At 50.1% G+C, this 15513-nt stretch overlaps 1 protein-coding gene across 2 annotated transcripts; it reads left to right on the forward strand.

Annotated features, from left to right (window-relative positions):
* Window positions 1–2822: 2822 nt before the first annotated feature.
* Window positions 2823–15271, forward strand: Dbx1 (developing brain homeobox 1). 2 transcript variants are annotated; one of them, XM_004851554.3, is made up of 4 exons: window positions 2823–3207; window positions 3725–3826; window positions 5632–5834; window positions 6107–7097. In XM_004851554.3, exons 1-4 carry the CDS (start codon window positions 2823–2825, stop codon window positions 6500–6502), a joined length of 1086 nt encoding a protein of 361 aa, XP_004851611.1. In that variant the 3' UTR covers window positions 6503–7097. The 2 variants fall into 2 exon arrangements, 1 of the variants encoding a protein (XP_004851611.1); XR_002397144.2 differs by lacking the exons at window positions 2823–3207; window positions 5632–5834; window positions 6107–7097 and adding an exon at window positions 15082–15271 and having other exon boundaries at window positions 3586–3826.
* Window positions 15272–15513: the final 242 nt, after the last annotated feature.

A 15513-nucleotide genomic window follows, 5' to 3' on the forward strand; every position in this document is an offset into this window, starting at 1 on the left:
TCACGGGGTCCCCGGAAGCGAGGGCAAGCGCCTGGAGGGTGGCCAGGGACTCGATCCCCTCCAGCCGCCGATCGGGCTCCCGTAGGCCAAGGAGTCCTGGCCCCTGGCCAGGGCCTCCCGTTCTCTTTTCTCCCTCCCGTGTCCTTTTCCTCGGAAAGAGAAATCGCCCAGAAAGCGCGCGGTTCCTTCGAAATAAACCTGAAGATAACGACATTTCCATGACTGGCAGGAGCAGGGAGCCCGGGCTGGGCCAAGCGGCGTTAGTCACAGGTCTTAGCGGCCCGAGGCTAGCGCGGAGTTCAAGGAGACCACTTAAAGTAAGACCCTCTCGTCCGATTTCTTGCTTCCTGGGGATTTATTTTTGCCTTTCCACGGGCGCCGAGCGCTCGCCTCCCCTCCCCCACCCTCAGTTTTCTTCGGTGCTTGCGGAATTCTTTAGGGGGTCATGGAGACGCCTGCGGGAAGCGGGGTCCACGTGGATGGCAGCAAGGGGGCGACCCACCGTCCAGAAAAATGCCAGGCCCGCCCTTTAAAAGCAGAGAAGGTGGCAGCAGCAGGTCCGCCGTGGGGCAGTGGCTAGGCTGGGTGGAGGGGCGGGGGTCGCGTCAGCCGAAGGGGTGAGAACTGTGACACCCGCGAAGGCCCCCGCCCCAGCAAACCCCAAACTGAGCCAGAGCGTCTGGAAAAGGCGCGAGTGCCTAGGCAAGGGTAGGACCTGGTGACCGTTAGCCACCCACGTCTCCTTCCACAAACTCGCAGGCTTCCGGGCTCCAGACTGCTGGGGAGTAAATGGGAGACACCGGAAGGTGAAGGAAGCCGGGAGCGAGGAAGACAGCCGACCCTTGGGCGTGGAACTAGAGCGGTTTAAACTTTCTCACCTATTTTATTGCAAAACTTGAAGGAGAGAAACCTTTGAAGTCCTGCGGCAGACCTCCTTCTTCTGTTCCAGGCACTGCCAATTAACTCTAGCTCCGCAGTCCCCCTATTTAAAAGGCCACTTACTTACACGTCGTTCCTTTTCTGATTGGCTTTCACTCCTGCCCTGCCTGCCGGCCAGGACTCCTCCGAAAACAGACCTGGGCCCGGAAACTCCTCAGTTGCGTCATCGCTCAGCGTTAATTCGCCTCCAGAGCCCGGTCCTAAATAACTTTTTAATTTGAATCAAGGGAGAGCTTTAGCGCGTTCGGTTTCAGGTTTAATATGATACAAATCGCAGATGCACTTTTATTGAATAGTTAAAGCAGCGACATGGAGATCATCAACACAAAACGCCCTGAACAAAACTATCGAGAGAAATAAAGCTAGTTAATAAGATTTTTGAGAAAGCTTTGTGTTAAAAGCAAAAAGGAAAACCAGCTGAAGGTGACAGTTAGTTCATGGTTAATAGGATCAGGGCGCCCTGGCCGGGCTGCACACTTCTCTTGGGGGAGGTTCAGCCACACGAAAGAAATGAATGGGACATTTAACACATCTGTTATCTCGGCGAGCAGCGCAACGGGGTGGAAGCTCAGCGGCACCTCAGGCCCAACCGGGAGGACAGCAAAGGGATTGTCTGAGACTATTCTCGTGGGAAGTGCGTCAGATTTAGGAGAGGCTTTCCTGGCACGCATCCACATTTGGGGGAACCTTGTCCTTCCCTCTGTATTCGTTCGTTGCTATTAAAAAGCTGCAAAACCTAGACCACGTTATGCACCCGGGAACAGGTAGGGTAGCGTGTTTCAATTTAAAGCACCTGGAGCTCCTGGAGGTTGGAAAAACGCTGGGACGTCGCTGCAGGTGCGGCGTCATCTTGCCAGTGGTAGCCTGTGTGCCCCAGCTAGGGGCAGCCCCCCCCCCCAGTTCTTACCCCAAGAGAGCCGTGTGCATTCGTGCAGGGACTGCTAGAGAAACTGCCTGTCCGAACCCGTTTGCCAAGGTGCCAGGAGTTTGCAGGTGTACCCACTAACTCGGGCACTCGACGAGTCTTCCCAAATGAGATAACCCCAGGCCTTGGCATCACATCCAACTGCCCCAAGCATCCATTTGCAAACCTCCCAGGGCCTGGGCCGTGAGAGTGGAAGTTCTAACTTTGATTTAGAGCAGCCCTCACATCTGCCTGAGGCTTCAGCAGGAGGGACACACAGGGCTAGACGCTGGGGAGGGAGCATATTTTCGTGATTGAGGACTTGAAATTTTCCACACCCTCTCTGCAAGGGGAGAGCTGTTTTACTGGTAGCCTGGAGATGTATTTCTATGAATATTTATTGATTGATTTTCCGGGCTCAACAGGGGAGCTGCAAATAAATTTAGTGCGTTCTTTAAATAATTCTTTTTCTGTGAGGCAAGATGTCATCTGAAACTTCTAAATAGGCATTTAATTAGCCCGGGTGTTGCTTCGGAACAAAAAACCCCCCGGCAAGAGCTTTGGGGGCGCACAGTATTGCAAAGAGGCGGTCGATATGCAGAACTGACGCGCGAGGGCCTTTGTTGGCGGCCCATTGTGCGGGCCTTGCTTATGAAGACTAATCCAATCATAAATTGCACCTCTGCGCCAATCAGAGGGCCCGGAGCCTGCAGCGCATGAAGCTCGAGTGGAGAACTTTGTTGAACTTCATTGTCAGAGCTGTCACTTTTCAAAGCGCTGTAGCGGGCGGGCCGCTATAAAACCATCACCTCGGCCAGAGGGCCCCGGAGGACTCGCGGGCGCCCAAGAGGGATCGTTACTTGGAGACGTTGGCTAAGCCCGAGAGAAGGGCACCCGGGAGCTCGAGGGGCGGGAAGAGAGGCCTCACCCTCCGGCCGCGGGGAGAAGGGTTCTGCCGCCCGCCCGCCCCGCTCCGACCATGATGTTTCCTGGGCTCCTCGCGCCCCCCGCGGGGTACCCGAGCCTCCTGCGGCCCACGCCCACCTTGACGCTGCCCCGGTCCCTCCAGTCGGCGTTTTCCGGCCACTCGAGCTTCCTAGTGGAGGATCTGATCCGCATCAGCCGGCCCCCCGCCTACCTGCCCCGCAGCGGGCCGGCCGCCAGCCTGTCGCCCCCCAGGCAGGGGCCCCCCGCGGCCGCCGCCGACACCGGGGCCTCCGACCCGGGCTCCCCAGGCACCCCGGGCACCCCGGGCACGGGCAGCCGGCGCGGCAGCTCTCCTCAGACCGCCCTCTCCCGGGCCAGCGAGCCCACGTTTTTGAAGTTTGGGGTGAACGCCATCCTCTCCTCGGCGCCCAGAACAGGTAGGCGAAGGAAGAACACCGCGGGCCCACTTAGGTGCTTTCGGACTGAGTCTCCTTCGGGAGCGAGCGCCCGCGCGCACCTCTGTGCACACCCCGAAACCCCGCGTCTGGCAGGGGGAGCCCGAGATCCACGCAGGAGGCGCGGGCAGAGCTGCCCCACCCTCGGAGTGGACCTGAGCCCGGGATCGGGGCGGGGGGCGGCCCCGGCGCTGGGGTTTCTGGGCTCCGACTTCCAGCTGTTTGCCCGTCCGAGAGGAGGCATTTATTGAATTAGCGGGTGCTGTGGCTCTGCCAGTTTCTTTCCTCCCACTCACTCCAGCCCGGTCTGTCTCCTCCGTGGCCAGGATGGAGGGGAGAGGGGGCGGCGCAGAGGACCCGGGGGGAGGAGACTGCGCAGGAAGATTCGGTTTACTCGGCCGGCGCGTTGGAAAACGACGCGCGTGGAAGCCGAGGCCCCGCTAGATCGCGCGCTCAGCGCGCTGTGCGTAACCATTCTCCGCCTTCCTCCCGCTCCCAGAAACCGCCCCCGCCCTGCTCCCGAGCCTGCCTCCCAAGACGTTCGCCTTTCCCTACTTCGAAGGCTCCTTCCAGCCCTTCATCAGATCCTCGTATTTCCCAGGTAGGCCTGGCCCGCGTCCTGCGCGAGGCTGCCCCGTCGCTCCCGGCCCGGAGCCGCATTTCTCCGTCCTCCCCTCGGGGTTACGCTCTGGTTCAGAGGTTGCGAGGCGTACAACATTCGCGAATCCGTCGCGCCAATTTGATGCCCTATTTAGCACAAGCAGTGACTGCTTGACACTTTGCACCAATTCCCTGCTCTACAAATTAGCAAGAATTGTCATGGTCCCAATTTGAGGCGGTTCCCTTCCCGGCGAGGAGCTGTTGGCATCCCTTCACGCCGCCGTTTTCCCACAGAGTCGGTGCACCGGGCCACGGTTCCTCACAAAGGTTTCAGCACCATGACCAATCGGTCAGCTCCTCCGGGCAGCCACACACAGACCGGCCCTCGCCCTCCGCGCCGCCCGCCGGAGACACCTACCAGCCGGGGCTAATTTCTCTTTCGGACTCATTCAGGGCTGGGGCTTTTCACAAGACCACATGGGGTGCCCTCTTGTGTGGGATGCCAGGGGGAGGAGGCCTAGATCCTCCGCTCACCCCGCTTTCCACTTCCTACCCGATTTCCCAGCCCCTTCTCATACCCCGCCGCCCCACCTTGCCGTATCTTTTGAAAGAGCTTTGGGCCTGCAAAGAGGCACCTGGAGAGGGTCCCAGTGAAGGGCCCCCGCGGGAAGGAGAAGCAGAAGGTTTTCATCCTGGACTATCACTGGCTCAGAAACCCTGCAGCTGCTGAAAACTCCGAGGGAGAAGGGAGAGACCCCGGAGAGAGCGAGGCCCGGCATGGTCGGGGGGATGGGTAGCACCGGGCCCGCTCCCAGATATCAGCGAAAGAAACGGCGCAGTTGATTTTTTAAAGGGGGAGAGAGAATTCCCGCCCCCCCCCACGCACACACACCCACGTTCATGCTCCTTGCTGATAGAGGAATGTGCTCCTTTTCTCCCTCATCCCAATGCACCAACAAAAACAACCCGAGCTTTATAAATAGCTTTTCATGTCCATTTAATGAGAACGATTCGGGCCGGAGAAGCCTCTGGCATCAGTATTCTCCCAGTGGTCTTGGCCTGCAGTTGTGTTTAGTTTGAAAGTGTAAATCTCTTTTGTGCCAGTAATATATGGCTTTCGCTGCTTGTCCACAGTCTTTTTCTGTTAGTTCATTACTACACAATTACCATTCACGCTTCATTAGGGTCTCTGTTTCTTTTTGGTTTTCTCTTTCTCTCCCTTAAAGCGAAACTCTCCCCCTCTTTACCATGCCAATACCCAGTGGGAAGCGGTCAGTGTGCTAATTAGCTGCCACTTTTCCTGTATTCGGGCCGAATTCTTTACGTTTTGTGGGGGAGGGGAGGAAAGATTACTATTAAAAAGACGAATACGGATTAGACTTTTTAAAAAAAGAATCCAAAAGCGGATTTTCCCTCGTTCTCTCTCTCAAATCAGCGAAGTATCCTCTTTGCACTGAGAGAAGGCGGAAGCTACCAAGGTGATAGAGGTGTGGGGTGGGGTTTATTTTTAGTTTAGGGTTTCGTTGCTATTCTGAGGAGTCCACACAGGTTACTTTCCCTGGTACCCCGAATGGAGAAACGCCACAGGGCATGCTGGGGGCTGGTTTCACGGTTTTCCCTAATCCGGGGCTGCACGGTTGAAAGGAAAAGTTATTTGGGCGGAAAGCGGCTTTCACTGCCGCAGGCTGCAGGTTTGTGGCCGGCTCTCCAGGGGGAGGGGAAGGAGGGCTTTGAAGAGATGAAGGCGTCCGAGGGGAGGGGAGGGGAGGAGGGGAGCCTCGCTCACCGGCCTCGCTCCGCCCGCAGCGTCCTCCGGCGTTGTGCCCATCCCGGGCACGTTCTCGTGGCCGCTGGCCGCCCGTGGGAAGCCACGCCGCGGGATGCTGCGCCGGGCCGTGTTCTCCGACGTGCAGCGCAAGGCGCTGGAGAAGATGTTCCAGAAGCAGAAGTACATCAGCAAGCCGGACCGCAAGAAGCTGGCAGCCAAGCTGGGCCTGAAGGACTCGCAGGTGAGGGCAGGTGCTCCGCAGCCCCAGTGGGCTGCACGCCCTCCCCAGGCCCGGTTGATCCACTTCTGCAGAGGGGGAAATTGAGGCCAAATGCAGGGTGCGTGCTCGCGTGGGCAGGGTGTCCCTGGAGCAGAGAGGGCCAGGGAGGTGGCAGATCAGTGGAAGTCACTTCCATGGGTGCAGAGAGAGCGAGGGCTGCGCCCTCCCGCGCCACGGTCCTCCCCGGGCCCTATTCACTGGCTCCGCGTTCCTTTTGCCTCCCTGCGACCCAGGTGAAAATCTGGTTCCAGAACCGGCGCATGAAGTGGCGAAACTCCAAGGAGCGCGAGCTCCTGTCCAGCGGGGGCTGCCGCGAGCAGACGCTGCCCACCAAACTCAATCCGCACCCGGACCTCAGCGACGTGGGCCAGAAGGGCCGCGCGGGCGACGAGGAAGAGGACCAGTGCCCCGGCAGCCCCCGGCCGCTCCCGCTCCCAGCCTTCGGGGCGACCCCCGAGCCCCGGCACCCGCGGGATCCCCGGCTCCCAGGGCCGCTGCCCGCCTCGCCCGCACGCTCGGGCAGCCCCGGAAAACCTTCGGACTTCTCCGACTCGGAGGACGAGGGCGAGGAGGAGGATGGCGCGGAGGAGGAGGATGAGGAGGAGGAGGAGGAAATCACCGTGTCCTAGACCCCTGCAGGCCTCCGTGCGGTCCGCAAGGGCCCGGCCCTCCGTGTCCGGTCCGGAGACCTTTCATCACCCCACCCCGCTTCCCAGCAGCCCTCTCCACGGCTTCCCGGGGTGCTTTCCTCCCCCGACAGCCAGCGGCTCCTCCTCCTGGAGACTCCAGACCCTGAGTCCCCCGGCTGCTCCCCTGGAAAGCACAAGAGCTGCAAAACAGAATGAGCCCAAGCGAGCCTGTGCCTTCTGGTCCAAGGGAAATGCAGATATGGAGTCTTTTTTCCACACGCTCTGTGGTGGCAACAAGTGAGTCCCCTAACTAGGAGGAAGAGTTCCTCTCTATTTCTGCTGTGTATGTTTTCATTTTTATCTTTTGGTGTTTTTGAGACAGGGTCTCACTATGTAGTCCAGGCTGGTCTTGAACTCACTGTGTAGGCCAGGCTGGCCTCGAACTCGTGGCAGTCCTGCCTCCACCTCCTGAGTCCTGGGATCTCAGGTGTGCACCACCACACCTGGCTGTTGTGTGTTTTAAAGCTTTTTCTTTTTAACTTCTACATGCATAGTATATGCACCAAGCACTCTATCTTGAGCCCTTTTATTCTTTTTTTTGGGGGGGGGGAAGTGTCCCTGAGCAGCAAAGCCAGCAGTGGATAGCAGTAGACAAAGAGCGACTCTTGGACCTCTTTGATTTTTTTTAACTGAATTCTGCTGTCTGCACAGCTCTATGAACTGTACTCTATCTTGTACATTTGTTTTGTATGGATATTTTATACCAAGGTTATTGTGAATGAATATAAAGGATTGTCTAGATTTTTCTCTCCTCTCGCTTTTCGCAATGGTTTTTTAACTTTAAAAAGGTAGCTGTTTAATTGCATAACTTATAAAGAAATATTTTGTATTTTTACCATGTACAGATTTTTATATATGTGTATATGTATCAAATGAACACATGCCAAATAAAAAGTAGAGTGACTACCGTGGTCATTAATTCACAGAAGGTGAGAGCTGAAAGAAACAGCTCGTCTTGTCCAAGTACTGGGTTTTACAGAAGGTAAACTGAGGGTCAAGAGAGAGACGCTTGTCCAAAGCTACCTGGCTGGTGGGTAGCCATGCTGGAAGTACACCTTATCTCTGGGCCTCAAGCCAGTGCCTTTTCTGCTTTGCTGTATCATAAAATAACTATATTTACTATGTGACCCGTAAAGTGGTACCAAAAGTGCAGTTTGCAATTACCCTCCCTTTCTCCGAGACTGAAAGCATGGGCCAAAAAGAAATCAAGGGAGGTCAGTGTAATGGCTCAAGTTGGCAGTGGTTTTCCCTTGTCCCTTTGCAAACACATTTCCTAGTCCCCGGTAAGCTTCAAAATTGGTGGAGTCTTCCTTCACTTTTTGTGTATGACCAGGTTTTGGTTTTTTTGTTTTTGTTTTTGTTAGTGGGATCGAACTCAGGACCTTGCACTTGTCAGGCAGGCGCAGCGCCACTGAGCTACATCCCTGGCGTGTATGACCAGGTTTTATCACAATATCACCTACAGTCATTGCATGGGAGCCCAGATACAAACTCTGGGGTCTGTAGGTGAAAGGAAAGCTCTTTAAAGACGACTTTATTCAGTAGGAATGATTTATGTAGCCAGCAGCCTCGGGAGTAGAGAACTCAGGGTAGAATTTTGGTGAAGGCTTTTCTATTTTTTGAGAGATTGGTCTTTGCCACATTAGCCACACAAAACCATGCTTCTTTGTGATCCTCGCACACACAGCAAGAGTAAGAAAAAAATTTTCAAGCTTGAATTTAGATAGTATGAATTATGGTGGAGATGTGAATGTAGTCTACTTAGAGGATTCTTCTTTTCATTAAAAAAATCCTCCTATTACTAGTTCCTGCTGGTGGAAATGCTTGTTGGCTCTATGCATAACAATCCTACTGACCTTATTATTTGGCCCATGTATTTTTTTTTGTACCAGGCATCAAACTCAGGACCTTGTGCTTGCAAGGCAGGTGGCAGCGCTACTGAGCTAAATCCCCAGCCCTGGCCCATGTATTCTTAACTATTTCTTCAGCGTTGTCTCCTTCAGACTCAAAGCTATAAGCCTACCCAAGATGACAATGCCTGGCACCTATCGAGGGCCTTTAGATAGACTCTGTAGAGTAACTGTTCACTGCTGATCACAACTCTGAACCTCTTCAGCCAGAAGTAGCCAGAACGGTCTTCACCCACGACAGTTAGGGGTATTTCTTCAGAGGGGAATATTGTAGATAGGTAAGTTAATTAGACATCTTGTAGGCAGTTAGACAGGGCCAGCCTTTGTGGAATCAACATGGAGGACACTCAGAAGCCAACATGGAGGACAATCAAGATACATTCACTGGGGGGCCGGGGATTTAGCTCAGTGGTTTCGCCACCTGCTGTGCAAGCACAAGGACCCAAGTTGATCCCCGGTACCAAAACAAAAACAAAAACAAAAACAAAAACAAAAATGATACATTCACTGAAGGCCAGCATTGTAGGAGAGAAACTACCACACTCACGTAGGATAAATAGCAGTGATTGATATTCTAAATAGGTATCAATCACCTGGCTGGGGGACCGAGAGATCTTCCAAGATCCCTGACCCACCCCTTACTGAAAATCCTTGCTCATTCCTTGCATACTTGCTCTATGACTTGCCTCCCCACTGGATCCCCATTTAATCAATATTACCTAAGTGACTACACTTGTCATAATCTTATGGGTTGTTCATAGTTCTGTCCACCTTTGTGATTTCTCATTGGCTCAGTATTACCTAAGTAACTGTACTTGTAATCTTACTAGTTGACTATAGTTTTGTTCCACCTTGAACCCACCTCACCTTGTGGCTTTGTCCCATAAAACACCTTTGAGAAGCAGGGTGGGCAGGTAACCCACTTTCCAGTCCCCCTTCTGTCTCTCTTAGACAGAAGCTTTCTTTCTCAATAAATTCTTCTTACTCTAAAAACAAAACAAAACAAAATCCTCTTCCATAGGAAAAGCCTCTTGCTAGGCTTGTTCCTGACACTGGTGATACTGTTTTCCTTGAGGTTTATACATGGTCCTGAGAAACTGGAGGAATAATTTTTTCTCATTGTTTTCATAGTGACATTTTCCTAATGTATGGTGAGAATTCAACACAAGCTCACGCCTTCCTTATAGACAGGGGCTTCTGGGCTCTGAGTTACCCTGCCAGTTTCCGCTTCCCTGTGCCTACACCTGGGTATCCAGAGACGAGGCTGACCTAACCCTCACCCTCACCCTCACGTCGGCCCTCATGGCCACCTCTCGCTCAGCTGTTTCCTGGCATGGGTATGGGTCAGTGTCAACATCTAGAGTCCAAGTATGCTGGAGATACCCCCGTGTCCCCTGCAGCAACCCAAACGTCCATCAGTGGATGAGTGGATAACAAAGGCACTGCTTACTCGCGGTGGAATATTATTCAACATTTAAGAAGGAGGAGGCCCAGTCATGTAGATTTCCTTGTGGGCATTATGCTTATCTTTGTCTTACAAAAAGACAAATACTGTATGATCACACTATGCAAGGTACCAAAAGTAGTCAAATGCCAAAAAATGAAAAGCAGAATGTGGTTTCTAGTGGCTGCCAGAGGGGGAAATGGACAACTGCCATTCAATGGGTGTAGAGTGGCAATTTTGCAAGATGAGAAAATTCTCCAGATCTGCTGTACAGCAATATGAGTAAGTTAAAACCACTCCACTGTATACTTTAAAATGGTTACAATGGTTAGTTGCTGTTTATTTTTATACCATACTAAATTGTTTTTTAATTTTTTTTTTTGTGGTACCAGGGATCGAACTCAGGACCTTGCACTTGCCAGGCAGGCATGGTAACACTGAGGTACATTCCTGGCCCTATTTTTTAATTTTTAGAAAGCAAATTGGAAAACTAACTCACATAAAAATCAAGCAATAGGGCTGGGGGTTTAGCTCAATGGTTTCAGCGCCTGCCTCGCAAGCGCAAGGACCCGAGTTCGATCCCCGGTACCAAAAAAAAAAAATCAAGCAATAGTTATAGGTGTGGCAGGTGAGCAATATCATTGTAAGATAATATAGAATCCAAGCAAGAAGCATTAAAGGATATAAAGTATTTTATGAAAGCTAAGGAAATCTGGAAAAGGAAAATACTCTGAAGATCTTTTTAAAGTGTCTGCTATTCCTACATATTCAAAAAAAGGGAACCTACCTACAACTATTGAAAATCTTTCTCCTAACTCTCTTGCCCTGTGCATGCCCAGACCTCTTCCATATGGTCTAAACTAGCAATCCTCACATTTTGGTGTGAAAAGCATTTTACACTCTTAGATATCACTGAAGGCCTAACCACTTTTTGTTTCTATGGGTTTTTAAAAAAAACAATATTTACTGTATGAAAATTAAGAATGAAAACATTTTAAATATTTATTCATTAATTCATTTAAAACAACAGTGAATTCATTGTATGTCAGTAAAATACCATATTAAAAATAAGTGCAAGGAGCCAAGTGTGGTAGTACATGTCTGTAAGTCCAGCTACTTGGGAGGCGGAGGCAGGTGGATTTCAAGTTTGAGGGTATCCTGGGCAACTTGGAGAGACCCTACCCTGTCTCAAAAGCTAAAAAAGGGCTTGGGAAGCACCTCAGTGCTTGAGCACTGGCCTAGAAAGTGAAATGCTCTGGGTTCAATCTCCACTACTAACAAAAAATATGTATTGCAAAACAAAACAAGATTAGTGAGCGGAGTGTTTTACATTTCTCCAAATCCCTTTAGTGATTGGCTTAATAGGAAACAGTGGGATTCTCTTCTGGCCCTGTTCATGCAGTCCATTTCAATATGAAGAAAATTTGTCTGTATAGAAATATGCAGTTTAAAGAGGAGTATTTGTAGAACATCTTTAGATGATTGTGGCTTTTTTTTGGTATAAAAGGTAAACTTCATAACTGGTAGGATTTTTAAAGATTGAAGGCAATTCAGGGGCTAGGGATTTAGCTCAGGGGTTCCGGTGCCTGCCTCGCAAGCGCAAGGTCCTGAGTTTGATCCCCAGTACCAAAAAAACCCAAAAAACAAACAAACAAAAAGATTAAAGGCAATTTACAATCTAAAAGCCAATCAATGAACTTTTCAACTCTGTTTGAACCCATTGGCCTGCCTTGAATCCTGAGTGGAATTTTCTCCATGTGTGATTTTGTAATATCATGTGCTGCTGCTCCTCTGGAAACTACTGGTTCACTGAGTTATGTAGATGTTCTAAATGTTGACCCTTTTCACATGTCATAAAACATCACATTTGTTAATATCGCCCTCCACCTCACCATAAAAGTCTTTAAATATTGAGAAACTATCAAGCTCATAGAAGCAATTTCAAGCTTTCCAAAGTTCAAGTTTTTATTTGAAAGCTCAAATTTTATTATTGAGGAAAATGCTCAGCTTTGTTTTTCAAGTAGCAAGCTCATTTCATTTATTTTTGAGAAAACAAATGATACACTCAACTCTGAGAAACTATGGATTTCCTGTTTGCCTTTTTTTTTTTAATCCAAGTAAAAATGGTGTGCCAAGCCCAGCATAGTGGTGCACACCTGTAATTCCAACACTCTGGGAGGCTGAGGCAGGAGGATCATAGTTCAAGCCCAGCCTGAGCAACTCAGTGACTTAGCAAGAGCTGTCTCAGAATTTCTAAAAAGGGTTGGGGACGTAGCTCCATCTGAGTTCAACCCTCAGTACCACCAAAAGAAAAACAATGGATTTCCACGTGAAAGTGGCTGGTTCAAACAATGGCACAGATGCCTTTTCTTTTTTTTTTTTTTTTTGGTTTGGTACCAGGGATCGAACTTGGGTCCTTGCGCTTGCGCAGCAGGCAGCGAAACCGCTGAGCTAAATCCCCGGCCCTCAAATGCCTTTTCTTGACACAACCGTCACACCGCAGAATGCAGCAGAAGGGTTTTGCACACTTTTCATTTCGCCATAAGGAACAGAGGGTCGTATGCTACGACGCACTCGAGGTTGAAACTGAATACCATTCGTAATTTTTACTGCCTCGTCAAGCACATTTACATGTGAAACTGGACATGTGTAGGTTTCATCAGGAGGGCCATAGAGAACACAGGGACTGCTAGTAGAGCTTTCTTGATTTGTTTTTAGGCGTGCTAACAATTTCACTGACTTATTTCTGCAATCCATCAACGCAGTTGTTCCGGGATAAAACATGAGATTCAAACAGGCACTCGGCACTTTAAATATTTCAACGTCACTTGTGTTTGTCGTCAAACATTCACACGGAAGAGGCTCTTCTCTGATGATTATTTGGTACAAATACTAAACAGATACAGCAGAATAGAAGTAGGCTCTGTGTATGCAACCATTTTCAAACTCGAGGTCCGGTCTTGCAGACGGGTTAGCGCCTGTCTCTGGTGAGCTCCTCCTTACTGACTTCCTCCCTGGACTTACTCAGCCGGCCTAGGGCAGAGGGACCCAGTGGGGCTTTCTTGGTCTCCACAATAGCACCTGCTGCCCCAGGGCGGCCCACCCTGCGCACTTACTCTGCAAGATGCTGTAGTGGTCTTTTCATTTCTAGTCTGAAAGTTGTAACAATTTTTAATTTTTCAAGAGTGCATCACATCTGTGTTTCAAAAATTCAATTCCTAGGGCTGGGGATTTAGCTCAGTGGTTTCGCCTACTGCTGCACAAGCGCAAGGACCCGAGTTCGATCCCCAGCACCAAAAAAAAAAACCAAAACAAAAATCAATTCCTTTCAACTCTGAACGATTAGTCTCAAAATGATAGTACTGGGCTGGAGGTGTAGCTCAGTGGTAGAGCACTTGCTCAGCATGCTCAAGGCCCTGGGATCTATCCCCAGCACTGCAAAATAATAGTCATGGTAATAATAATAATAATAATAATAATAATAAGCATTAACTGGAGCCATAATATGATCCAAAAAATTTCTTGCAAAGCAATAAAGGTAAATTATTAATGTCAATAAAGGCAGAGGAAAGATAATTTTTGATATAGCTTTTTTATAGGTTTCATATAGTTTTAAAAAATGTATTTCTCCCTTCTATGAGTCAAAGAATTCTCTGATATAGCATTTTCTTTTCTTCTTCCTCTTCCTCTTCTTTTGCAGCACTTGTGACTGAACCCAGGGCCTTGTGCATGCTAAGCCAGTTTTCTTTTTTTATTTTTGGTACCGGGGATCCAACTCGGGTCCTTGTGCTTGCTCAGCAGGCAGCGAAACCACTGAGCTAAATCCCCAGCCCTAAGCCAGTTTTCTATCACTGAGCCACACCCCTAGCCCTTTTTATCTGAGACAGGGTCTTGCTGAGTTGCCCAGGCTGACCTTGAACTCATAATCTTCCTTCCTTAGCGCCTGAGTAGCTGGGATTACAAGTGTGCGCCATCATGCCTGGCTTCTTTTCTTCCTTCCTTCATTTCTTTCTTTTTAAAATTACCTTTAGAAGTAGACACTGTAGTTTGGGTTAAAATATTAAGCTTCTAGTCTCTTTTATAAATGCCAATAATCGGGCTGAGGATGTAGCTCAGTGGTTCTGCTGTCTGCTGCGCAAGTGCAAGGACCCGAGTTCGATCCCTGGTACCACCCCCCCAAATGGCAATAATCTATCTTTAAAGCTAGGAAAAATTATATAATAAAATATAAAATTCTAAAATATAGCAAGTTTTGAGTCTTGAAGTGTGACCATTGTCAAAAAGTTTAAAATATTTCTGAACAAGACAACAACGTTTACTTGTGTTTTCGCATGGACTCAAAGAAAATTTGGAAATTTCAAAAGTAGCATTTATAGGATAATGAGTTCTTGATGTTATCGAGATGTTACTGCAGGAAGGAAGGCAGAACCCAGTGAAGGTACTTCGGGAAAAGAAGTTAATCTCTAAAAATACAAGAATCGTGGAAAATGCTAGGAAGACAACAGTAGAAAAGCACACATCTGATCAACAGCTGTCAGAGGGAGACATCACCACACGCATGGCCTCTTGGAAACTGCTGTACAAATGTGGGCTGGCTTGGGGACTCCTAGAGGTCACCAGACCCCCCCGCCCCCCCACCGAGAATCACCCACGTAAACACACGGACTGCTTTACTGAGACAGGGATGGAAGGGACTACCCGGCACCTTCCCACCACCCCACCCAGGAACTGAACTTCAAACACAGGTCTTCTGACCCTTCCTCCTCTCTGCTCTTCTGTTCCCGGAAGCAAGACCTGCGTCCTCCTCCATTGTGCATTGGGTGGTTCTCACTAGCAGCTCCTTATCAGCATAGAAACACGGCCAACTCTGCCCTCCCCCAAAGGCACCCTCCTCCCTTCCGTTCCCCTCTAGCCACAGCCCCAGGTCTCTGGGCCTCTTCAAGGTGTCTGAGCCTCAGCCCTGACCTCCATGTCTCCCTGAAATGCCAACGTCCTTCCCTTTCGCTCCTTGGCCCTCACTGCTTCTCTCTCATAGTTTTTTTTGGTACCGGGGATCGAACTCGGGTCCTTAGCTTGTGAGGCAGGCGGTGGAACCACTGAGCTAAATCCCCGGCCCTATCACTGGTTCTCTCTCTAAGGCCTTCTCCTCTCCTTTCTGGTTTCAGGCTACATCTGCACCACAATGAACCCCAACCTGCCGCTCGCTCGAAAATCTCTCTTCTTAGCTCCAGACCCAGATGATCAGCAGTCTTTGGACTTCTGCCCTCGAGTGTCCTCAAAACATGCTAAACCCCAGAAGCCCAGGAGCAAATATCAGTTGTAAAAACCCATTCAAATAAAGCAGAAATGACTCGCCCCCCCCCCAAGCCCATCGAATGTTTTTCTCCCTCTTGCTCGCAAGCTAGAAACCCACATGCCACTCCTAAGCCCCCCTAGTTGCACAGCCAACCTGCCACAACTGGTCCCTGCATGTGGGTCCTTAGACGTTCTGTCCTTCTTACTGGTCAAAAAGAAAAGCTATCCTTTTTTTAAAGAAACATACCATGTGCTAGATGGAGTCGTTAATAGCTTACAGACATTATTTCCTTTGATCCACA

The sequence above is a fragment of the Heterocephalus glaber genome, unplaced genomic scaffold, assembly GCF_053883595.1.
Source record: "Heterocephalus glaber isolate CG9 unplaced genomic scaffold, H.glaber_assembly_v1.0 deba00001428, whole genome shotgun sequence".
In the NCBI taxonomy this organism is placed as follows: domain Eukaryota; kingdom Metazoa; phylum Chordata; class Mammalia; order Rodentia; family Bathyergidae; genus Heterocephalus; species Heterocephalus glaber.